Raw genomic sequence first — 26,129 nt, 5'->3', positions numbered from 1 at the left:
TTCCGCTCACGCAGCAGCTAGCTAGACTGTTTTTTGTTTGCAGGGTCGTGGCGCCTTTGCAGAGAAGAGTGCGACCTGCGGCCGTCTGGTGTGCGACGTGGAGATCTCAGCCAAAGAGCTGATTCGCTGTAAGAGCTACCACCTGACTGAGCTCGCGGCGCAGGTGCTGAAGGTGGAGAGGTCCACGGTCCCCCAGGAGGCCATCAGGAACCTCTACAGGTGAGTAAAGCTTATTGGATCAAAGTGATAAAAAAGACCTTTACCCGTGTGGATCATAGATCTGTGTGTCATTCAGCGACTCTCCCCACCTGCTGTACCTGTTGGAGTTGACGTGGACCGACGCCAAGCTGATCCTGCAGATCATGTGTGAGCTCAACGTGCTTCCTCTCGCCCTGCAGATCACCAACATCGCCGGAAACGTCATGGTAACCACAAAGTCCCGCTTCTGCTGCCCTCAGCAGCTGTCTCCGTCTCTGACTTCCTTTCCACGGTCTCTTTTCAGTCTCGTACTCTGATGGGCGGCCGCTCGGAGAGGAACGAGTTCCTGCTGCTTCACGCGTTCCACGACAAAAACTACATCGTCCCCGACAAGCCGTCCTTCAGAAAAGCTCAGCTGGAGACTGTGAGGGTGCTGCAACAAACAGGCAAACTTTGTTTTAGCTTCTTCCGTTAATCGTTGTTTGCTGTTGTCTGTCTTCCAGGCTGAGGGGGACGATGATGCGGATGCAGGAAAAGGAAAGAGGAAGAAGAAGGCGGCTTACGCCGGCGGTCTGGTCCTGGATCCTAAAGTTGGTGAGGCCCATTTGTCTGTGAAATGTTTCACTTCTTCATGACCCGTTTTCACTTTAAACCTTCCTTCTCCTGTCTCCGTAGGGTTCTACGATAAGTTTGTGTTGCTGCTGGACTTCAACAGCTTGTACCCCTCCATCATCCAGGAGTTCAACATCTGCTTCACCACCGTGCAGCGAGAGGCTCTCGGCTCCCGCAGGAAGAATGAGGTACGCGGGACCCAACCTACGGCTAATGCACCTGGGCTTTTAGAGGCTAACCCTAGTATCCATGGTTATAGGAGGACGATCCAGAGGAGATTCCTGAGGTTCCAGATCCCGACCTGGAAATGGGAATTCTGCCCAGAGAGATCAGGAAGCTGGTGGAACGACGTAAGCAGGTGAAGCAGCTGATGAGACAGCAGGACGTCAATACGGATCTCTACATGCAGGTACACACACACACACACACACACACACACACACACACACACACACACACACACACACACACACACACACACACACACACACACACACACACACACACACATGTTTTTAGGGGGTTGTGTGGACTACGTCTTCTGAGATTTTTGTGTGGACCCTACATGCAGGAGCAGGTACACACACACACACACACACACACACACACACACACACACACACACACACACACACACACACACACACACACAGTTCATTCCTCCAAGAGATGCAAAAGTAAAGGATTCTCGTTTTCTCAGTATGACATCCGTCAGAAGGCCCTGAAGCTAACGGCTAACAGCATGTACGGCTGTCTGGGGTTCAGCTACAGCCGCTTCTACGCCAAACCGCTCGCTGCTCTGGTCACACACAAAGGCAGAGAGGTAGGTGGAGATGTGTATCGACTCATTTGACAGGGACACATGCAGTGTTGTAGGTCCCTAGGGATGTAAGGAAATATTGATGATGCAATATATCGCAATATTTTCTTCTGCAGTACTGTATTGATTTTCAAAAGCCGTGTATCGAATTTTTGGAAGAACTTACACATTTACATTTGTGTATTTTCTTTTCTTTTGGTGCAATTTAAATGCCGACCGCTAGTTGGCAGCAGAGTGCAATGGGTTTTGTTTTCACTGTGAAATGTAATGTAAATCCCTCTGTTATGGTTCAGATACCCCATGTTAAACATGTTATGCATCCGTTTGTACTCTTTATTAAATCACTAATATCGTCTGGCTGAATGTATCGCAGTATATCCTATCATCTCCCCTGTATCGTGATAAGTATCGTATCGCCAGAATTTCACCAATACACATCCCTATAGGTCCCGCCTGATGGTAACATCCATGATTGGAGGGGAAGGTTCGCAGTGGCATCAAAGCCTGTTTTAAACTAAATTCTACGCTCCATTAATAAGCTGTTCACCTACACGAACGTAAAATAATAAGTTACATAAAATACACAAGTGAACAATAAAAACTAGGGCCGGGACTTTAACGCATTAATTATGATTAATTAGAATAAAATTAACGCATTTAATCACAGCTTGCATTTCGAGCGAGGTGGAACCTTTGTCATTGCACAATTTCCTCGTAGACCGAATATCACTGACGCACACAACAATGCACAGTGCTAATGGCTACTGAAACGGAATAAAAACAGAAAGAAGTTGCCTTGCTTGGACTGATGCAGGATTTAGGAAACCCGTCCGCCTCTTTTCTTAACTTGGGGGAAAAAAAACTTCCTGACAACAACGGAGTCCGTGTCACGGACATTTTTTAGAGATCGTCTCTGCTGCAGCTGCCTGGTGGCACCGGAAACTTTACAAAAGTTGCGGTAAGCTGTATTTTAAACATTTACGTAACATCTGTGCAGCGCTGAAAGCACCAGACAGAATAATTCTGTGCCCTAACAGTAGTTTATGAAAGTAATCAGACAAACGAGAGGCACCTGGCTGCCGCTGGGAGAACGCTCCGTGTTCTCACTACTCTGTAAACTATCACAAACAACGTGTCTTAAAGTTGAAAATAGAAGTTTAAGTTAAAACAGAAACACTCTAAAAATGTGATTAATTTATATTAATTAATTACAAAGCCTCTAATTAATTAGATTAAAATTTTTAATCGAGTCACGGCTCTAATAAATACATTATTGATGTAAAATCTAACATTCTTTACTGCTGCATATCCTCTCATGTGTACAGCTGGGGTTTGTTCTAAGCCAGAGTCAGAACCTCTTTTTGGTTCTGACCAAAAACATCCAGTAGGTTCTGCCTGGAACCCAAAACCCCCGAAACACCCTTAATAATGAGCGCCGTTCCTCCTGTCTGCTGGCATGCCCTGCTTCTTGTTTATAACACTTTGGAGGTTGCGGGCTAAGAAAATGCAGTAAATAATCAGTCTTGCTGCATTTTGTGAAAATTAACACGATTAAAGTTAACATCTGGAAATATCTGGAATTTCATAAAGCTTCATCTTCATCCTTCCTCCTCTGCTCATTCTCTGGTAGATGAAATTATTCTTAGTTTAAATCTTTCTGTGTGGTTTTGTTTGAAACTGTTCTTATGTTGTGCTTTTTTCATGTGATACTTTGCGTTTTCTGAAAATGATGTGGTCCTTTTGGCTTCATCAGAACGTGATCTTCGGCTTTCGCTGCAGCGGTTTGCAGCCGAGTGTGAATCAGCTGGGATGAGAGTAGATGGAAGGATATGCATTCTTATTCGTTGCATTTACTCTGTGGCTGTTGCTTTTCTCTTTTGTTTTAAGGTGCTTTACAAATAAAGTTTATTATTATTATTTCAGAAGAAAAATTACCTTTTATTCATACTGTATATTTATTTGTTTGGGATCTAGAAATTCTTTTTTCCAGGTTTGTAGAGTAGGTGTTTCATATCTCACACAGCTATGATTCGATCCAAACCCAGCTGGAGAAGTTATGCTCATTTTAGTGCAGCCTGCAACGACCGACGCTCTGTTGAAAACACGTGAGATTACTGTTGACTTTTCTAACCTACCTGTTGGATTTATATTTTAATTAATTTAATAATAATTTCATTTTAACTATCATGCCAAAGCATAATGTGTGTGTTTTTTTTTAGTTTGATAAGCTTCTGTAGAAATAAATGTTCTGGGGACGAGTGGAGACCTATCCAAGATGGCGTCTCGCTGCTATGCCAGCTCTGATAGACGGTCCCAGTCCACGTCGCTTCTACACATATATCTGTGGTTTACACTTGATGTTTTATTTTTGTTCTGCATTAAGATAAAACTTTTAGTTTGTACACAAATATTCACATTTTGTCTTATTTTTGCTCTAAAAAGAGAATTTGTTAAATTATGATTACTGTTTGTACAGAAAAATAAATTAGTTTAATAAAAAAAGAAATAAATGTAAGTACTTTTTTGTGAAATTTGACTAAGTAAGGTACAGAAATCCTCTTTATTTCAAGCATTAATTGCTTTTTCTTTTGTGCACGAGCTGTTTTACTGAATTATTGATCTATGATTGGTGTGGCTGCAGTGATTATTGGTAAACATTTTAGTATTTTTTTAACAAAACGAGACTTTTAGCCTGATCTTTACCCTTGAAGCACTCCCGCCGTCCTCCACAAGGCGGCGCTGTCGCCTCACTCTCAGGATCTTCTTTCCTCTTAACTTGAGTGCATCATTTTTATTCTTACTTCGTCCTGCTTCACACCTGTCTCCCTTAACGATTTCTGTGTCTCCGTTTTTAATCCTAAATCATCCAGGAAGAAACTCCATTTCATAGAAAGTCTGATGGTGTTGGACTAATGGGAGTGCACGCTCAAACGGCTACGGCTGGTGTTGTAACGACCCCCCCCCCCCCACCATGTCAGTGATAGGACTCATGTTCATTTAATGAGCTCTAACAGTAGAAGTCCTCAGTAGAGGCATTGGGCTTTGCCTCGGGGGACTCCTTCATTAAGATCCTCTTACACACTCATTGTGTTCCCTAATGGAGGGCAGGGCAGCAGCTCACTATGCCTGTTTGTTATTTTGTCGCTCCGCTTGTGCCTCCAGCCATGCTTGGTGTTCAGCTGGCGGAGCTACATTGTTAAAACTGTGCAGGTGGGCGTTCCTCTGCTCAGGTCCGTCTTAATTACTTTTGTCCCTCTTTGCTTGCTGTACTTCATCGCGCTAGCGTAGGTGACGCCGCGCACAATCAAACAAAATGTTTCCTTGTGGTAGTCGAGGTTTCTCAGAGAGGACACGCTGGTCGACACCGCAGCCTCGCTGCAAAGTGTTGGGCTGATTGCGATTTTCACTTTGAGCCGTGAGCCATTTCTACATCCTACATGCGCCGGCTTAATTAAATAATTTATTCTGAGAAAATGAACAATCTGAGGGCTGGGTGATATGATCAAACAATCATGCCTCCCTCTGACTGGATTCAAATATGTGATGTTTACACCACCGTAGATTGGGACCGCTAGGAAATGTTCTTGATTTCCACGGAAACGCACAAAATTAACCACGTTATGGTTTTGATAGTGTAGTAATCAATAAATCTTTTATTTTTTTGAATTTGTCAAAGATGATTTCAGTTGATGTTAGCACAGTTAGAAAGACTTTTGCTGTGCTGTGAGAAGGTTGCAGGTTCAAATCCAGGCTGCTGCCCTTCTGTGTGGAGTTCTCATGCACGCGTGGGTTTTCCCGGGGTACTCGGGGGTTTCTTCTACGGGCCAGAAACATCCATGTCTGCTTAACTGGAGACTCAAAAATGACCCCGAGTGTGTGTGACTGTCAGTGGGATGACTAGAGACCTGTCCACGTCCCCCGCCTCTCACTGGGTGATTTGATGGACACCAGCTCAGCGCGACTCTACTGAGGAATAACTTTAAGCACGTTAGTAACAAGAGAAGTGAAAAAAAGAGAAAATAAGAACACGTTAGGAACAATTTTTACTTAACAATCACCTGTTAGATAATTTTACTATTTAATATCTGGATCAGCTGCAGTTTATTCATCATTTCCGTTAAAATCTTTATTTCTAATGCTGATGGTGTCTGCATTTTTGCTCTTTCACTCTTCTCGGTCTAATTTCACGACTGACCATTGAAAGCAAGAATATCTCCAAATGATTCCAGACTTTTGAGCAGTTTTGCATCTTCACGTCCCGATTGAGAAGGTTCTTCTCCCAAATTAGAGCCATTTAAGGCCGTGTTCACATGTAACCTGACAACAATTCTGCCCTTTGGTCTAACTTTTTGAAACAGTAGCTTTTGGTGCCATTTATCGTCATTTTGTGTGCACGATGGGCCAAACCTTGAAACCATATCTTCATTTTGGGGGACACCTGCTGCGAGTTCACATGGCCTAAGACTGCCTGATGATTTGTGTGAGCAAGGGCCATCTGGAGGTTTAATCTGTGTCAGAACAACCTCGTTAAATGTGATCATAAAAAAAAGTTACAGTATTTGTAAAAATCTAATGTTGTGACAAAAAGCAACTAATAGATGAAAAATTTGATCTTTTTTAGCAATTTGACTTCACAACAAAGCAATTTTCTGTTTTTTGTGTCACTGCAAAGACCTACGCCCCAAAAAAGCACAAATGCAATCAGCAGTGGTCTGAAGCCGGTGGCGGACTGGGCTGAGACTGCTGGGGACAAAATTGTAGGACAATTGGAAAACTTTTTTTTGGAACCACACTAAACCGACAAGTTTATACACACAAACACACATCTGTACGAGGGGTGGTTTTTGAAGCAACAGTAAAGCCTGATTCATGCTTCTCCGTCAGCTCCGCAAGGGACAGACACGCACGGATTGACGGAAGCATTTTGCTCTCATACTTCTCCGTCTCCTGGAGAGTGTTGCAAAGCAATTCCCTGGCAGGACAACAGAGGGCATAGCGCTGTTCTGTGGTATCCTGTCATGTATTGGTTCAAGATAGTGTGTTTATATTATGTTTTTTTTGTATATAAGAGACTTTTTAACAGAAAAATTTGTCTCTCATTCTCCTCCACCTCTTCATGCACTCGCCACCTCTAAACCCAAGTTTCCTGTCATTTCCATCCACAAATTAAACGCTTGCTATGCATCTTTTCACTCCTCCAGTCACGGGGGAATTAAACGTTTTTTCACGAGGTATTCTTCAAGCTGCTGCTCCGTGTCTGCCGCTAGTTATTCTCAGCTCTCTTTATGTTTTTGAGGGCGCAATGGCGGCGGTGTAGACGACAGCGGCGTCCTGACCAATCACAAGCTTGCGTTCTCCGCCTCGACTGACGGATGTTTAGAAAAGAGAGCTCGACTCCGTCCGTCCTTGCGTAGCTCTCCAGCAGGCCTGCAAGGACGTTGCATGTCTCCGCACTGACGCAGACGGAGAAGCATGAATCAGGCTTAAGATGATACGATATAAATCACAATACAGGCGAGACGATACATCACGATGGTAAAAGCCAGATGATATTAGTCATTTATAGGCTGAACTCAGTCCAAACTAGGGCTGGGCGACATGGCCTAGCATCAATATCACGATATGTTGAGGATTTCACCTCGATAACGATAAATGGACGATAACTACAGGTATGTGCAGAAACCAAATGAGTCCACTAGATGGGGCTGTCACGTGTATTGCGTAGAGTCACATTTTTACGTGACTCAAGGTGGTAAAGGTGGTACAGCTTCTTAAAGGGACATGAATGTTGCCATCTTACACACATCTTTTCATTTTTTATCAAAATTCTTGATAAGAGTAAGAAATTTCGATAACGATAAATTTTCGATTTATTGCCCAGCCCTAGTCCAGACTCTTCCAAGACCCATTCATTGTTATCACAAAATCTTGTTCCGTCGGAATAAAGGTGGTAAAAATTGTTGCCACACACGAGAAATACCATAAATGCTTCTGTGTATATTACAGAAACAAATTATGCAATGCTTTTAAATACAAATGTAGTATTATGCCACAAAATATCGAGATATTTCAGCGTTTTCATACATCCTGAAAATGGCCAGTTATCATAGGACAAATGAAATTTGCACACATATTCTCTTTTTCTTATTGGCTACAAAACCTTGACTTTATTCATGAACACTGTGACTTAAACAACAACCAGGTCCTCCAGTGTTCAAATGCAGTTAAATCAACACTTTCACGAGAGAACTAAATATTATTCTGTTGATGTAGGGGGAATGTTGGGATATTGCACATTGCTGGTTTCAACTGGCTGTACCCAAAATACTTTCAGCTGCATTTTGCCAATAGTGGTTTCAGATACTACTTTTGAAACCGTTCTTGAGTTACCCAGTGTGCTGAGGGGACAGGAAATAAATTGGATTGTGGTCTGTTGGGACTTTACTACATTACTACACCACATCCAGTGAAGAGTGATGGGACGTTCTGCAGAGACGGGCATCCAAAGGTCAACAACTGAACCCCCCGCGGGCCAAGTACTTAACTTGTACCCTGATTTGCTGAAGTAGCAGGATATCCCACTTTATGCCATCTTGGTGTTTTGTTTACTTTGTATCTATGATCCTAGACACAACTCTATTTATACTGCGTGTTTAAAGGGAGGGAGTGCATGGACACGAGGCAGGGATCCCCGCTGTTAACCACTGTTTGGAAGTAACTAGTCATCTATTAATTCAAATTTTGAATAAAAAGAAATCTGTTGGACATAAATTAAACAACAGAAGAAAAGACTTCCTGTTACCTGAGGCGTCGGGGTGTATAAACAGCCATCCGCAGCTTTCTGAACATAATGGGATTGTTTTTTTCCTGAGTGTGTTTGCTGCGCTGAAGTTTACAGATCATAAGGCCGGTAGTTCTCTGTAGTTTCCATCAGCAGCGAGCCAGAAAAGCCAGCTGGCATTTATAGCTGCGTTTCAAGTGTATTTGTGGCCATTGCCATTTGCACTCTTGCCCCCATTTTAATCATCACATTTGCACTCTACTTTCATCTCATGATTTAGGAGGCTTTTTATTTTTATAATTGTAACATGTACACTGATCACCACTTTGTCCACGGTGTAAATTCCCCCCCCCCCCCCCGGGGTGTTTGGACCGGTGTCCAGAGTGAATGTGCATGTGTTGTCTGTATTTATTGATTGGCTTAGCTCCCATCTTTCTGTCACTCTCGTTTTAAATTGAGGCCTAAACCCCCCGTGGCAGCGAGGGTCAGTCGCTGCGGTTTCTCGGCCTCAGGAGGGTTCAGATGAGGAGGCTTAGAGGGAGCTGACAGACCTTTTGGCTGTGGCTCTTTATGCTTGCCAACTTGAGAACAAACTCTCTTGGTTATTGCTTCTTGCTATTTGCCTGTTCATACGTTGACACACACACACCAGTGTGTACTACTGTCCGAACTCTGGCCTTTGTCGAAGGACCATTTGTTGTGGCCCTCCTCTGTCCAGGAATGTGAGGGTATTAAGAGAGGGGGTTGATGGGTATTAAGAGGAAGGTGAAGGTTTAGGATTACACAGCCGAGGGTCCACTACAGATTGATGTCCCCCCTCAACCCCCTTGTGATATTTTGGGTCCTTTTGTACGATGGCCAGAGAACAGTTGAGTGCAAAGGGACGGAAATATGAAACACAGACATCTCTCACACATGTGGTTATGATGGGCTGATTAATGGATTCATCCCATGAGACGGACTTTTATTGTCCCCGGCTGCACAGTAATAAATCTGTAACTGCAGAATGGCTTACTCAAGGGACGTCGTAGACACATCGTAGACACATTTTTGTCGTGAACGGAGTCTTGACGATAAATGATGAAGGTGAGGGTGATTTGCAGCTGCAGCTTATTGAGCACTCTCAATAAGACCTACGATTCTGCAATAGACCAATGAAAATACACCCAGAGAGTGACCCAAATGTTTGAGAGTACAGTGCGAAAGTACCAGTATCGACTTTAGCAACAGTGGAGACTACATTAAGGAACATGGGGGGCACTCTATTTTTGGAGTTCATGAATGTAAGCAGTGTTAATGGTAAATGGCCTGTATTTGTATAGGGCCTTCTTAAGGTTCTACAACCTCCCAAGGCGCTTCACAATCAGTAATTCACCCTTTCACATGGTGGTGGGGATGAGCTACGATGTATCCACAGCTACCCTAGGGTGCAGTAACAGAGGCGAGACCTGCCGAACTCTGGCGCCACCGGTCCCTCTGACCACCACCAGCAGGCAAGGTAGGTTTAGTGTTTTGCCCAAGGACACAACAGCTGGGATCAAATCTGCAACCTTCCAATTACTGGACAACCCGCTCTAACTCCTGAGTTACTGCTGTCCCTAGCAGCACTTTTGTCCCCTTTCATCGTTACCATGTTCGGTATAGGGAGCCTAAGTCTCCTCCCTTTCCTGTCGGCTCTTGGGTCCCTGGAAGAACAGAAACATGAAAGTCAGCGGGGCTTAAAGAGCAAATTTCTAGTTTGCTTTGCCTTACACCCTGAATTACTCAAATGATGTAATTATATTTAAATAATACTGCTTTGACTACACCTGTCACGTACTTCGAGATTAATCAGCTTGTAAAAAAGTGTAATTACTACGACTACAAATCAGACGTCTGCACGTCGCATAAATGATGTCACCACAGAATCTCCTCTTCCCTAGCGTAGCTGCTACTTACCACATGGCCAGATTTATGGTGGTTCGTTCCACCATGTCTGGTTCAAGCATCAGTTTGGTGATTCGTATTTATAGTCCTGGACGCATTTTCACTTAAAATCTAAAATAACGTTCGCCCCCATAGAAAATAAGCACTTTCTTGATGTCCGTGTCTTTAAAATTCACGGACATCATGTGTGAAATCCACGGCACATAACAAACAGGTTTAGAAAACTGTGTTTTCATCAACTATTGACTTGCATTCATTTTTTCCGTTCTTCCAAGGACCCGTGGTCCGGAAGTAGAGGAGTGTGACTTAGGCTCCCTATGGGCTTTTAGTGACTTCCACCGGTTTCACACTGCAAGCATCAGTGGAACGGAACGGCAGCGAAGCGGCACAGCTTCAGATAGAATCCAATTATAGTCTATAGAGTATTTCAAGCCAGCCGTGACGCGGCAATTTTCAAATGCGTCCCAGAAGCGGCATGTCGCGCCGTGCCACTAAAGATAGGATCGAGTTCTATTTTTTCCGCGAGCCTCTTCTGGGACACGTCAATTTCCGCAGTTCACATAGTGCGAGACAGGAAACCACGCGGTTTCAGTGTAAAATTCCCGGTTATTTTCAAAATAAAATGCAACGTTGCGATGTTATATATAACTTACGTCAGTACGTGTGACCGAACGGCTTTGTTTACACCAGTTTCTTTCGAGAAGTGCAACGGTGTGATTCCTCGCGGGGGTTGTGATCTCTCGATGAGGAAGGTGTCGGAAGTCTCGAGAGATTTTAGAATCTCGCGGGTACAGCGAGGCGCAGTGAGGAAGCCGTGCTGTGGCCAAGACACTCCCGTTGTGGAAAAAGACCGCTTTGAAGTTCGCGAGTGAACCGCTCCGCTGCTGTTCCATTCTGCCGACGCTTGCAGTGTGAAACCGGGGTTATGCTTATTGGTGACATGCTTGTGACGTTGGTGTGTCCTGCTAAAGGGAGATGCCGTACATCTCACTACACTGACTGAGTAGTGTGCCACCTTTCTAGAGTTTGCAAAGTGTGTCATGAAGCCTTTGCGACGATTGAAAAAAGCAGTGTGAACTGAGCTTTCATGTTGCTTCTTATTAGATGTATGACCCTGTTCATGCTACTCCAAATATGTTTAAAAATGAGATTTTTCTCTTTAGCACTGACTACATTTTTATGACCGTTTTTTTTTAAAGAACTCTGGCTTTTTGGGCCTCCGTATGGTCTAAAAAAGCCATGTTCTCACAAATTATGACAGAAACAACAGCATGTCTCGCTTTATCTTGATCCCGTTGCTGTTAAATGTTGGGTGCTGCAATAAAAATACTTCTTTTGAAGGTGTCTTTAATAAACTAAGGATGTTCTTTCTTTGTATGTTGATTAGAGCGGCCGCAAATAGTCTGCATAGTTGGCCTCGTTGAGTGCGAGCGAGTCAAATTCTGCTCCAGGCATTAGTTGGCTCCATTATGGTGAATAAGGCTGAAACCCTGAGTGTCCGAAAAGGAGACCCGCCCGAGGCTAAAACTTCTAAATACACACTATAAAACATTTGCCTTTGGATTCACTTTCACGAAACCTTTTTTAATGGACCCATTATTAACTGATAAAAGCAAGAAATTCATTTGTTATGTTGTACTTCCTCCTGTTTTAGGAACAAGACAAGTAGAGAATATTAACAAAAAAAAAATTAATATTTGATGCTTACAAGTTCTCTAAATCATACGTTTTGTGAGAAAATGGCTGTATTTTGGATTATTTCCTGTAAATCTACACAAATGTATCGTCATATGACCATTTTTATTTAGTATTAAACAATAAATCTTAAAGTTGATTAGTAGATCGTGTGCATCGATCAGATGTTGAGTCTTAACATAACTATTTGTCCATTTGTGTCATCTTAAACACGAGTGATGTTGGCAGCAAAGGTCAGTGGAAGCTGCAGATTGTTGTGGATTGCAGATTGGTCTGACCTTTGTCCCTTTTGCCAGCAAATCTGACAACCATTAGCAGGTGTGTGTGTGTGTGTGTGTGTGGATGACTCCTGAGAGCCATTCTGCTGTAATTGAGTTTGTGTCCTTGTGTTTAAAAACAGCCTGACAGGATCTGGTCGTTGACATTATTGGGCGGCACGCAAAGAGAAGGGGATAGAAGTGGACTGGTGTAACGGATCTGAGGGTGCACGGAGGTCAGAGTCGGGTTTAGGTTAAACCGCCTGCATGTACACGTGTGTGAATGGCTGTAATAAAGTCTAAGTAAATATTGTTGACCGTTCAGACTCCTTCCTCTCTCAAGTCTGACAAACTGTTTCCCAGAATTAGACGCAGGAATACCAAATCCCTCCTATCAGGTCTCGTTTGTGGCGGCGTCTTTTAGACTTCGCTCACCAGGTCTTAAAGTCTTTCTTTCATTCAGGGTTTCGGTTTCTGCCTCAGAATCCCAGAAGTCACTTTTACATTTCCGTGAATTAGAATTGGGAAGGTGTGTGTCTGGTGTCAGAGGGGAAGCGAAGGCCTCAGTGTTTCCGTGGTCCTCTTAAAGAGCTGGCTTTACTCCTGATAGAACTGGACTTAACAAATAGTCACATGAGAGCAGCGCTGCTATTTCGGCCGCATCATCGGCTCGTCTGACAGCGGCGCACAGTTCTGAATTTAAAACGGCGACATTAGTAACACCTACTAATGAGGCCTTGTGAGACCAAGCTAATGGCAGGGATTACTATTGATAATAGATTGATCTGACATCTGCTGTTTTTATCAGGGTCACTGATACAGTTGTTAATGAGCAGATAATTAGCAAATGGTTTTAGGTAACTGGATTTTAGGGTTGGTCCCGTTTATCTCCAGAGTGACGGAATAGAGCTGAAGAAAACTCCACATAATGTAAAAAATGTGTGTCGGACCACTTTTTCTCGCGCCACAATGAAAAGCCGTGACATTCCTTTCCGGCTGTTAAAGCGGCAAGTTTTAATAGACCGAACATCAGGAGGACTGCTGGCATTGTCGAGGTTTTTTCCATTTGAAGCCGGCATTGTGATCCCAGCCGGTTGTATTAAATCAGACTCAGCTTTACGAGCGATTGACCTTCCCAGCAGCAGACATGAGAACACAACTATGGCATCTGCCAGGACAGGTGTGTGTGTTTGTGTGAGTGTGCGTATGCATGCGCACGTGTGCACGCTCACTTTTGGATTCTTTTAACACATTGTGAGGATTTGACTTTTTCTGTGTGCAAATGTGTCTTCACATGAAGTCTTTTCTGTGTTTTTATACATAAGATTGTTAGTGGAAGTGTTTTAGTGTGTCCATATCCATCACCCCCTTTGCTCTGACAGTGGCGTGTTCCTCCACAGGTGTTATTTCAGTCGGCTGACTGTCATCCCAAAATGCTTTTCAGCTGAGTGCTTTTCAAAACAGTCGTCAGTAGTTAAGGCTCTTTTTACAAGGGTGCTCTGACTCGCTGAAGTTCAACATACTGCTTTTGATCTGCTGATTTAAAAAAGGCTATACGGAAGCACCCCCCCCCCCCCCCACACACACACACACACACTAGGAATACACTGGCATGTAAATGTGGGCTGTTATCAATATTATACCCAATAACCGATATTTACCGATATTACAAGGAATTAAAGAAAATATCAATACATCACATTTAATCATTGACTTTATTTCTTATGTGTGGTGCAATTAAAACCCCAATTGCTAGGTGGCAGCAGACTTTACAGCCTTGATTCTGACAAGAGCAACAAAATAGTACGATAACATTTGACACACTTGTAGGAATCCGGTCTGAGTTTTTAAATTGATTTCATTTAAAAAAAAATCACAATTATCATCTGGCTTTTAGTATCACAAGGTATTGTATCCTCTCCCCTGCGCTGTGATATATTTCATTTTGCCAGATTCTTGCCAATAAACACCCCAAATAAAAGAATAATTTATAATTATGATTTATTATTCTATTTTGTACAGGCTCCGCCCTTTAAAGCTGCCTATTGGGTAACTTGTTCTTGCATTAGCCAATAGGAGGCTGCGCCTATACTCATAGAATCTGGGGTTACAAGACGTACCCAACGTTCTATTTTGTTTAGGCTCCGCCCTCTAAAGCTACCTCCCTATGCTATTCTCCAAATGACTAATCCGAGAACTGCTTATCCAATAGGCAGTTTTAAAGGGCGGAGCCTGTACACACACACAGATATTTCTCATAGGATCTGGGGTTAATATATGTAACCAAAGTTATGTACTCACACAACACACATTTTCGCTTCTCAGATGACTGCTATCACGGTCATAAGACAAACAATTATGCATTATCACCCCCTCCCCTTCTGAAATGGACACACAAAAGGCTGCTAGATGGAAAAAAATTGTTCAATATCGGCCCAGTTTCACATGTCTGATCGATACCGATATGTTTAATAAATGACCAACATTGGCCGATATTGACACCGATATATCGTGCATCCCTTATATAAAAAATAATGTATTTTAGTCACTCTGGTTCGTTATTTTGGCTCTTTTCTGTAACTGCACCGATTTTAGTTATCCAGACTGATTCAGATTTCATTTATGTTGGGCCAATAAAGTTCTGATCTGTTTATTCTGATTTTTCTCTAGTTGCTTATCAAATTTTCTAAATTTGGACAAATTTTACATTATCGTGTGGCTTTATTATAAGGAGTTAATTTCAACCAAGTTTTGCAAATAAAGTTAAACAGAAAAATATTCACAGCATAACTTCGTCAACGTTTTTGAACTTTACTGCACATAATTTAGCATAAAGGTGCACAAGATAACGAAATAAACAAATCTGAAACATGCATTAAAAATATTGATCACGACTGTATGATGTTACAATATCAGTAATACTGTTGCTGATGTGCAGGTATGCCATCTAAACCCACACACATACAAGAAAGCAGCTAGGAGTGAAATCAGTGCTTATTTATATTTAATCTCCGTTTAGTTACGGTGTATTTATGGACGGGGATAAAAAGTCAGAGTTCATGCTGAACGAACGGTCCAATTTATGACCAACTGTCCAACAATATTCATCTTTACACAGATTTTTACAAAGAAAATATCCAATGAGTTAATGAGCAGGGTGGTGCAACAAAGTGCAAACTTCCAATGGATAAGACCAGCTTGGGAAGAGATTTGCATCGCTATATGATCAAACCGCTTTTTAAGTGGTATATCTGGTAGATAATGGCTACAGTATGTGGAAGGCGCTTTGTTAAAACAGAAAGCCTCACATCGATTGTGTTAGAGAAGTCTAGATTTGGACTCTTCAGCGAGCTAGGGTTGGTCCCTCCTCATGAAATCGTGCTCTTGTAGCTGTCTCTCTCGTCCGTTTCCGCGGCGGCTCCTGAGTGTTGCAGTCTACTGTTGCACCACTTAACCAAACTACATCTTCTGGTGCTCTGAAGCCCGCGTCCTCCAGCCTAAAGGTAGATTTGTTGGGTGCATTATGTTTTAAAAATGGGCAGCACAAAGGAAAAATGTCACCTGTAAGCTGAAATACAGCGGTAATAAAAGAACACTTCACAGCACTCACGTTTGAAATGTCGGATCCAAACTTAGTGCTTCTGAAAAGACCACAGCTGCAGACCGCTGCGATGTGAGGCTGACATGTGCTGCAAGGAGCGGGATTTTAGGCTTACCAGGTTGGAAGTGTCATAATTTAGATGATTATGGGATTCTTTTAAACAAAAACTGGACTGCTTGATGTAGAGGTGTTAAAAACTTATTTAACTAAATTGAATTTTCTGTAATAACAGAGCAAGTGGTCATTGAAGTCTTTGTGTTTGAAACCAAACCTCTAAAAACGACACCTGTACCGATGCATGAGGCAAACGAAGATGGCATAGAGTTTAAAAACAAGGAATAAAAGGGAATAAATTGGTTTTTCAGCCCATGAGTGTTCTGACATGATTCCTCGCTCTGTGGGAGCGCGTTTCAGTGAAAACCACTCAATCACTGTCCAGCCTAATTACCGTTTATTATTACCAACCAGCTGAAAAGGAAAAGAGGCCGACACTTAAGGAAACTTGATTTTCTTCAAAAAAAAAAAACAACAACATTTGAAGAGTTTAACAGATTTTTTTTTTATAAATTTGCTGAATTAGGGCAAACAAAGTAGGTGAAACAAAAACCAATTTAGCTAGAAATTTTCATTAGTCATTAAATTTTGTCCCATTTTCATTGGTAGTGAGCTCTATTTCCTGGTAGATTCAGATGACTGGGAGAGACCAATAAATCAGATTGGCACTTTGAAGTGAATCCCAGTCAGAATCTGAGTCCGCGGTGGTGCTTTTTCAGTTGTTTGGGTCAGTATGAGCGGCACGCATGGTGCTGACGAGCATCGTCATCAGGGTGAAGACATACACGCCGAAATTCTTCTCACTCCCCGGGGAAATGTGTTTGCATAGGTTGGTGTAGTATGTATGTTGGTATGTGTTTAAAGAAGAGCGCGCACACACACACACACATTCCAGAGTCACGGTCAAATGACTTGTCTTTCACACGGCCCATTCCCTAAAGCTGTCCCTCCTTCCCAAACTGACAGCATATGGAAAACCTGCTCAAACGAGTCCAAACATCAATTACATCAACGCATTCTCGCCTCGCTCGCCCCTTCACTTCGGCTCGTCTTGCTTTGCGACGTCTCCATTAATCATTTCTTCTTTGGCCGTCTTTTCCATCTGGTCACTCCAAACTTGTCTCGGGTTCGTCCAGTCTTACGTCCGTTCTGTTTGGAATTTCAGTCTGAGTAAATAAAAAAAATTCTTCACAGGCCGTCTTTCTCGTGGAGGAAAGCCTCCAAATTAGCCAAGCCCAAAAAGTCTCCCTGTCGTTTACATGTATAATTTTATTCTATGGATATTTTATAAAATATTGACATCAACAGTGAAATTTAGCTATTCCGGTGCATCCAGGGACTAAATTTATACTTCAGCTGAACAAACCACATTTAGGGTTCATTTTTTGTTCACAATTTTGTTCAAATAAAACTTCAGCACAATATTCTTGGTGTGCAGTAACATTTATAAACTCAACAGAATCCAAGGATGAAAACTACAGGTAAGAATTGCTTTGATGTATGTAGAGCTGCAACTAACGATTATTTTCATAATCGATTAATCTGTTGATTATTTTTTCGATTAATCGATTAATCGGTTTCATCATGTATGTATTAACAAGAAACATTCACAGAGTTTTCCTCCGCATTGCTGTACCAAGGTGGGCCTTGTCCTTGCAAGCTGGTTTATTCTTGTGCTAGCTGTTAGCTCAGCGATCTTTAGGTATATGAACTCTTTCTCCAAACAACGGCTGTTCAGAAAGCTGAATACAGTTGATTTCCATCGCTTTCACTCATGTTTTAAATGGTCAACATTTGCCTTTAGGCCAGCAGCTGTCATTCAGCTTGAAGAATCCATCAAACAAGTCTTTGATTAATCGAGTCATTGGATGTAAAAATGTATGACCACAACAGAAGTCTCCCAACAGAGATGTATTATATTTTTTATATTTCTTAAGATATTTTTGGTCTCATATGCTGGAACTATAAAGGTGCAACACTTGCACATTAATGTAGCGCCCTGTTTAATGTATTTTCCAGCTCTATTTGCACATAAAAAATGTTTATATTTAAAATGCATCGGTTTACACAATGCCTCGTTGCCTTTTCTGTTTTGCAGTTGTAGTTTTGTATAGTTCTGTAAAACTCAGCCTTTCAAAGGCAGCCCTGCACAGATTAGTGCTTCTAAGTCTGACTTAAATATTTTATATTTGTTTGCATAACTGGCTTTGAATCTTTAAACAGCCTCTGTGAGCTTTGGCTTGCCAAAAAATGATGTAAGTCATAAATTCCTTCATCTAAGGATGTAACTGGCCTTTGCACACATCATTGACTCATGTTTAATTTTCTGGACTCTCGGGTTTAATAATGGAATATATCCAAGTCTACTTTCATCAAATGAAACTTGTTTAGGTTTAAGCCACATGAACAGTTCAAAGACTTGTCCATAAGTTTCATTCCCCCAGAACCTCCACCGCCACTTAGCAAGGCTCTTAATGATAACAATTAGGTCCTAAATGTACATTTTTGTTGCAAAAAAGACATTTAATTTATTTGTGGCCATGTTTCTCTTTTTAATCATTTTTAAAGATTGAATCTATAAGCAGCATACTTGATTTAGCATTCTTTATTTGTCTTAGATTTTAGTTTTCAGTCCTGTGCAAAAAAACTAAAATGTAAATAATTTAGTTAGATTATACTTTCCAAATATGCTTTATTCTGTGGTAAATTAAGCTTTAATTATAAAATATTTAAGTTTTTTTTAAGTTGGCTTGAGTAAAGATGGCAGAACGAGGGCAACACACATTGATGTCTGTGACGTACATCAAAAAATACACCTTCCCTATTTTTAGTTTTACCTCCACTAACTTTGTAGAGTAGGAGTCGTTGTTCATGATTTTGTTTTCAACCATTAATCAAATTTCCTGTTTGGACATTATAGGCTTCTGTAGCCGGTCTGCGCTCCCTTTATAGCAGTGCTCATCCATCAGGAAGACAACTTGGTTTATTTACTTGATGTCTACATGTGCTTTAAATTTGTTATCCGACGGCACCATCTAGAAGCTGATAAATGTATCGCATCGTGAGCCGTTGTAGGAAATTAAATCAGCAGATGTTGCCAAACAATCAATGTTTGAAAAAGTGAAAAAGTTGCTGGTGAAACAGAATTGAAAAAAAAGAACATAAGCAGCGTTGACGCGGCTTTAAAGTCGCCATTTTAAACTCTGATTAAGTTAAAGCGTACTTTGACAGAATGAAACTTGTTATTAATATCTGTGGATGCTTTTGGCGCGGATAAATGGCGTCACTCACTGCCGATGTCGCGGGGGGTATGCTGACGTCTTAGCAAAGTCCTGAAAAGGGCTGATTTTGTATGGAGACTCAACGATGCCCTCTCCTCCTACGCATCCTAACGACCCAAATCTTTTCTGCTTCCTCTGACCGTCAAACTTCCATCAGCTAGAAAGCACAGACACGACCGCTCCTTATTGGTCCACCTAAATTAAACCAGTCCATTAAGATCCGTCAGTTAGTTTGCAGTTCCCAGGAATTATAGCACATCATAACATGCAGCATTCCGGTACGGGATTACGCGCACTGATTTTTCCTCTTTTGGCCTCGTGTTTAAACACTTAATGAGGTTAGTTTTCACTTCTGTTCTCTCGTTTTTCTCAATTCTCATCAGAAATTCACCACGTATGCTGTTCAGTCGGCTGATATTTGGTCTTAAGTGCGAGTGAGTGTGTGTGTGTGTGTGTGTGTGTGTGTGTGTTATGGTGAGACCTTGACCTTGACTGCGGTCCCTAATGGAGGAGGCTGTTCTGTGAATGACAAACTCCCCACACCGAGCAGCGGCATGTAACAGCTCATAAAGCATGCTTACGTCCCGCTCTGATTTCAGGGAGTGGAAGCCCGACCCCGCCCCTTCCTCTCGCTCTGAAATAGCCACGTCCTTGTCGTCCCCCCCCACACACACACACGGATCACAGTTTTGTATATATGCAGCCGCGGTTGATTGAGGAGCAGATTGCTGGTGACAGGTCACACTGCGTTCCGTCACTCCGACCCCTCAGATTAGCGACCCGAGCTGCCCCCCCCCCCCCCCACTCTTTTCCCTGAGTGTCCACCTGTTGGGATCACTCACATTCACACACACACACACACACACACACACACACACACGATAAATAACACACAAGCGTAATATTTAATCATTGTTTGTTTGTCCCCGAGTGATTTGTTTGTTTACTCGGCATGTGTATGTGCTGCTCATACTGTTTTGTCTCCTTCCTCAGATTCTGATGCACACTAAAGACATGGTTCAGAAGGTGAGTCGTTATTATTAAGGTGTTGTTCTGTTGAGATTAATTACCGTCCACAGATGTAACACAAGACACGTCGTTATAAATACCCCAGGAGAATATGGCGTGTTGCTGAAACCATTGTTAGTCACACTGCACTGCTAATCGTTGTGCGTCTTTTGTTTTGCCGTCATAATAAAGCATCTTATGTCTGTAGAAAACAGCACATTCAGACTAGAAATAACCCTGAAAGGACTGCGTCTCCATACTAGAGTGATGTTGAGGAATGATGGAGTTAGAGTTGTTCCGGTCCAACTTTAAAGCAGGTGCGTTATCCGGAAGAGCTTGGGCGATCCGTCTTCACTTGCAGGATGTGTTGTGAGTGATCCCCAGCTTCTACGACAACAAATCACAGCTCAGTATCTGTACGTTTGACTGAGTTGTAGCCACTTTGTGGTTGCTCATGTTGGTTAGCTGTGGAAGCCATCTTGAATTTGATTGGCTCCAAGATTTTATCACCTGTAGAGGTTTGTCCAGTGACGATTTTCTCTAAATGTAATTAAAATCTAGATTTTGGTTCTTGAGATGTTTGAGTTACACAATCACTTGGATGAGACCTCGATCAGCTTTCAGGGAACCTCTGCCCTACTCAAAACCAGCAGTGTGTGTTCGTGGGGGTATTCCCGTTGGAGCCTGTAGGCATCGTCACTGACCTTGACACCATACTCGATGCATTTCGCAAATCTGGGTGCAGACAGCTCTTCGAGGAGTTCCAGACTCTTGTGTCTGTGATCATTTCGGTACCTTTGGTTCAGAAGGAGCACATGTGGTGAAATTAGCTACGGGTGAAGCAAGTGGCTGTAGAGTTGGGGAAACCTCACGTTCCGATCACGTTTCTGTGAGAAAAGCTTTCCGAAGCGGTGCACAAGTCTCTTCCGTAGGAGCAGACCTTAAACGTCACAACAAAGTTGAACAAATCAAAAGAGGTCCTTGTATCTCTTATGAGTCCCTTATGTTGGTTATTGTCATCAAGTATCCTCTCCATTTAAGCATTTCGATCATTGTCCTATGTTCCTACTCATGAGCTTCCTGCCTATTCCTATATTATCGTATTACTTCATTAGCCTGACGGGCCATCCTATAAATGTAAATATATGGTCTGGCCACGAACCGTTAGCAGAGCTCAGTTGTGGGCGAAATCTACGGTTGTCTTTCAAACTGTCTCTGTACGCAGCTCAACAATGCTAGTACCAATCAGAGCAATGCGACATATTCATGGCAACGCCAGTCGGGCAGCGGGACAGTCCACCATACACGGTCGAAGAAAAACCTATCTGTTCAAGTCTAAGCTGTCCAAAGTCACGGAGCCACCGCCATCGTCGCTGCTCTACTCTGTCGTAATGGCGCCAGTGTCTCTCTACAAACATAGAGCGCTGTGATTGGCCCAGCATAAACATAGCTAAGCCCACGGTAGACCTGCTGAGGCTACAATGGAGCGTGGCTAGACCGACCTATAGAGCAAAGACTTTTGCTGATGCTATCTAGATTTCTATGCTAGCATTTGATGGTAGAAGTCAAATGAGTGCTTCACCAGTAAAGTATGTCTTTTGTGTGTAACTCAGATGAATTTAGAGGTTATTTATGGAGACACCGACTCCATCATGATCAACACCAACAGCAAGTCTCTGGAGGAAGTCTTCAAACTGGGAAACAAGGTTGGTTTTAACGCAGGTGTGGGAAAACACCTTTCCTTTTTGGTTTATGACGTTGACGGCTTTTTATTTTTTAGGTAAAAGCAGAAGTGAACAAGCTGTACAAACTCCTAGAGATAGACATCGATGGCGTCTTCAAGTCGCTTTTACTGCTGAAGAAGAAGAAGTACGCAGCGCTGGTGGTGGAGCATCACGGCGAGGGACGGTACAGCGTGAAGCAGGAGCTGAAGGGCTTGGACATTGTCCGCAGGGACTGGTGTGAGCTGGCTAAGCAATGCGGCAAGTATGTGGAAAAAATGACGAAATCGTTGATGTAGGGTTTTATTCTGAAGGAAGTCCACAAATGTACTTGTGTTCAAAATGGTAGTTTAACTTATTTGTCGCTTGTTTGGCTAAGATTTAAACAAATTTTCTGCAAAGCAGCACAAAAAACACCTGAGAAAATCTCTAGCAGAGTAAAAAAGAACTATTACCACAGGAATCCTCGCAGATCTGTCGGCGAATCTTCTAAACGAACACAGTTTGTGTCTCAGGGATGTTTTGTAATATTTTCTAGAAATATACAACAATTTGTTCTAATAAGAAAGTAATTTGTGAGATAGTTATCCTGGGGAATGAAAAGATGCCCTCTCTTCGTCCTGTAGCTACGTGATCGGCCAGATCTTGTCGGATCAGAGTCGAGACGTCATAGTTGAGAACATCCAGAAACACCTGATCGAGGTGGGAGAGAAGGTGGCCAGTGGAGACGTACCACTCAGCCTGTATGAGATCCACAAGGTGAGAGCGTGGCTGAGAGCTTTTATGATCTCTGTCCGCTCGTCGTTGTTCATCTTGGTGTCTCCTCCTCTTCAGGCACTGACAAAAGACCCCCAGGACTACCCAGACAAGAAGAGCCTACCTCACGTCCACGTAGCTCTGTGGATAAACTCTCAGGGGGGTCACCGGGTCAAAGCTGGGGATACCGTCTCATACCTCATCTGCAAGGTTCATAAACACAAGACATTAGCATCCTTTATTAATCCTTCTGTTTCTGACGAGTGGGTTCTGCTGTGTTGAAGGACGGCTCCACGTTGGCGGCCGGTCAGAGAGCCTACGCCTTGGAGCAGCTCCAGAAGCAGGAGGGTCTCAGTGTGGACACACAGTACTACCTGGCCCAGCAGGTCCACCCGGTAGTTTCCCGCATCTGTGACCCAATTGAGGGGATTGACAGTGTTCTGATCGCCACGTGGCTCGGTAGGCCGCAGAAGATGGGTGTGGGTTTGAAAGGGAAAACAGAAACGGGACTGAAAGTGAGCGTTTTGTTTCAGGTCTGGACCCGAGTCACTTCCGATCCCAGCAGCAGTATCACAGGGAGGAGGAGGCGGACAGGACGCTGGGAGGTCCAGTTCAGCTCACCGACGAGGAGCGGTATAAGGACTGTGAGCGGTTTACGTTCACCTGCCCTCAGTGTGGCACGGACAACGTCTACGACAGCGTCTTCGAAGGACTAGTGAGTAACCTTGTTCAGCGGAACCGATGTGGAGACGGGCGGTTTGGTGGGGTTCTACTCAGATTCGTTTTTAGTTTATGAACCCTCTGGTGTTACAACTCCAGACGATCATCTTTCAGTCCTCTCTCCTAACACGAGAGCTGCTTTTGAAGTGGCATCGGAACCTTTTTATTTCCGCTGCGACAGCAGATCCTCGCCGTGGCGTAGAGTGAGCTCCGTGTGCTTCTGCAGAGACGCAGAGAAAGAAGCACCTGGATCCGGCGTTCCTGAAGGCATTTGTGTAAAACTTCCTGTGAAGGACTCTCGCTTTAGTCATCCTCCATATTGTGTCTCTGTCAGTATTTTTAGACAGCTGCCTGGCTCCAAAACCGACTCTGTTTTCATTGGCATAGTTGGGACTCCACGACTTGAAAATCCTTTCCTTAACCCCGCTGCTCTGTGGACACACACACACACACACACACACACACACACACACACACACACACACACACACACACACACACACACACACACACACACACACACACACACACACACACACACACACACACACACACACACACACGTCTCCTACCATTTGTCAGGCCAAGGTCTGGTGTTGGGAGTGTTATCTGTCTCTAATGAGGAGCAGCGTTTGCAGCAGCTTCTCGTCTGGAACACACTAATAAAACTGACAAGCCGCCGTCCTCAGAGGGAGGAAAGACCTCGCATTAAATTAAAACACAATTTTTACACACACGCGCGATTAAAGGATAATATGACACTCTTACGCATCATAAAAGGGCTACTATGCACTTTTAACAGTAGAAAACATCATTTCAAGCATTAAAATGATCATTAATCGAGCTACGACCCGCTGAGGCCGGTATGCACTCAGGCACGCCGCGGACCGATAAGACGGTAAGTTAATTAAAGCGGTGAACATGGTCTAACAGCTCGACGAGAGGGGGAGGACAGTCGGGGCCTTGACTCCAGCGCTGACACCGAGCCAGAGAAGCTAGGAGGAGGCGGTGATGGACGATGGAGGACAGACAGGGGAGGAAAGTTGTTCAAGCCGGAGAGGAGGGATGAAAAGAGCGTTGGGGAGTTCCACGCGGGCGGATGAAACTGCACGTTATCAAAGGATGACATGGATGAAAACAGACTGGTTAGACACGAGTATAAACAAGGGCTGGTCTGGGCTTTTTAGGTTGTTTTTTTTATATAACTGCTCTGCGGTTAAATACCCGACATGTAAGTGGTGTCATTTTTAATTAATACACCAACTTTAGGTGGGAGAGTTGAGTCAAAGTGAAGTGTGGAATGAAAAAGGGAGATAAAGAGGGAGGAGAGCATTTAGGGAAGCTAAAGGAGAGAGAGTGTGTGCAGCTGCCCATTAGAGAAGTCTGATTCCTTCAGGGTTTTTATTGTGTTTTTCTCTCCTGAAAGTAGAGTAGTGAGCAAATAACAAAATCCCCCCCCCCCCCCCCCCCCCCCCCCGTATGTCACATGCATCGCTTTTCCACCGCTGGCTTCTCTGCAGAAACCTCTTTCTGCAGCAGTCAGGTGGACAGGTAAATGGAGTTCAGGCTCCGAGGGGGCAAGTGTTTAAAATCATCACATTTAGTGTAATTGTTACGTAGCGTGGCTTCCTTTCTTCATTGCATTAACAATAAAACTCGCTGTCAAGTGGACAGTTCAGGGGGGTCACGCTGACCTGGGCTTACAGCCATGTTCAGATTTACTGGCCCCAGGCGGGGGGTTTCAGCTCTTATACCATCAGTGTTTGACGTGCTCTTTTGTGGAGCCTTAAAGTTGATGGACAAGTTTCCGGGTTCACACAGAACCGCTCCTCCTGATTACAGAGCTAAAACGCAGCTGAGGGTTTCCTGTATACACGCTAGGGGTTGCATGACTTAATTTTTTTAAAGTCGACAGTCAAGTAATGAAAATTGAGTCGACTTCAACTAGTCGTTGATGACGTCATACACCTGAAGCGGCACGGGGGTGGGGGTGCGGGTGGGGGGGGGGTTTGCTGGAGTTTTTGACAATGAAAATTGCGCCCACATTTTCTAAGTTAACACATCTCTATTAACAACTGTAGTTTCTGCATCCTACTTCAGCCCTCTCCCCCCTCCCCCTGCGCAGCAGCCACAAACTCACTGATGCGCCTGCAGCCTCTCAGAGTTCCTGCTGCTCTAAACATTAAAATAATTATTTCATTTTCTGTTCCTCACTTCTGATTACCTTCAATGGTGTCTGTTTGTTGCAACCACCAGGTACAAACACTAACTTGTTTTTATTTGACTATTTTTCTGTCCTGCCTGTTTATTATCTTCCTGCATCTCCTCTCAATCCTAAAGAGAAACTGCTACCTGGGTTCATATATATTCACCTTATGAGTTACCTTTGAACTGCAGTTCTAAAAGATCGACCGACCGCAAAAACGGCGGAGTGCCGCTGCTCGCCGGCCGACTACAACGGGACCGTTTTTGCTGCGGAGTTCGTGCCGGAGCGGAGATAGTGGAATCTTGGGGGTGCGTCACCGGAGGACAAAACAGGTGATGCGCCTCGCTCTGCAGCAGCGAAACGCATCAGGCACAAATAACAGACAGAAAACATTAAAGGAAATGAGCCGACATGAACGATCGCATGTTTAATTTGTTTTTGAGGTGGTGACACCTGATTTGGCGATGCTCAGGACGCAGATGTCTGGAGCGTA

The 26,129-nt window shown here is 43.4% G+C and overlaps 1 protein-coding gene across 2 annotated transcripts in view; it reads left to right on the top strand.

The window, feature by feature from the left end:
- pola1 (polymerase (DNA directed), alpha 1) overlaps positions 1-26,129 on the top strand; it is a 70,924-nt gene that overhangs the window by 4,516 nt on the left and 40,279 nt on the right. For both annotated transcript variants that reach the window (XM_070553220.1, XM_054751108.2), the window contains exons 20-33: positions 44-219; positions 296-425; positions 503-622; positions 702-792; positions 874-998; positions 1,070-1,219; positions 1,511-1,633; positions 20,219-20,251; positions 21,847-21,939; positions 22,014-22,219; positions 22,581-22,713; positions 22,789-22,920; positions 22,995-23,169; positions 23,244-23,425. In XM_070553220.1, the coding sequence (XP_070409321.1) occupies positions 44-219; positions 296-425; positions 503-622; positions 702-792; positions 874-998; positions 1,070-1,219; positions 1,511-1,633; positions 20,219-20,251; positions 21,847-21,939; positions 22,014-22,219; positions 22,581-22,713; positions 22,789-22,920; positions 22,995-23,169; positions 23,244-23,425 (1,869 nt within the window). The remainder of the gene's footprint in view (positions 1-43; positions 220-295; positions 426-502; positions 623-701; positions 793-873; positions 999-1,069; positions 1,220-1,510; positions 1,634-20,218; positions 20,252-21,846; positions 21,940-22,013; positions 22,220-22,580; positions 22,714-22,788; positions 22,921-22,994; positions 23,170-23,243; positions 23,426-26,129) is intronic.

The sequence above is a fragment of the Nothobranchius furzeri genome, chromosome 7 (genome assembly GCF_043380555.1).
Source record: "Nothobranchius furzeri strain GRZ-AD chromosome 7, NfurGRZ-RIMD1, whole genome shotgun sequence".
NCBI lineage: Eukaryota > Metazoa > Chordata > Actinopteri > Cyprinodontiformes > Nothobranchiidae > Nothobranchius > Nothobranchius furzeri.
The sequence above is the reverse complement of the archived record's forward strand: the minus strand, read 5'-3'. Positions and strand labels throughout refer to the sequence as shown.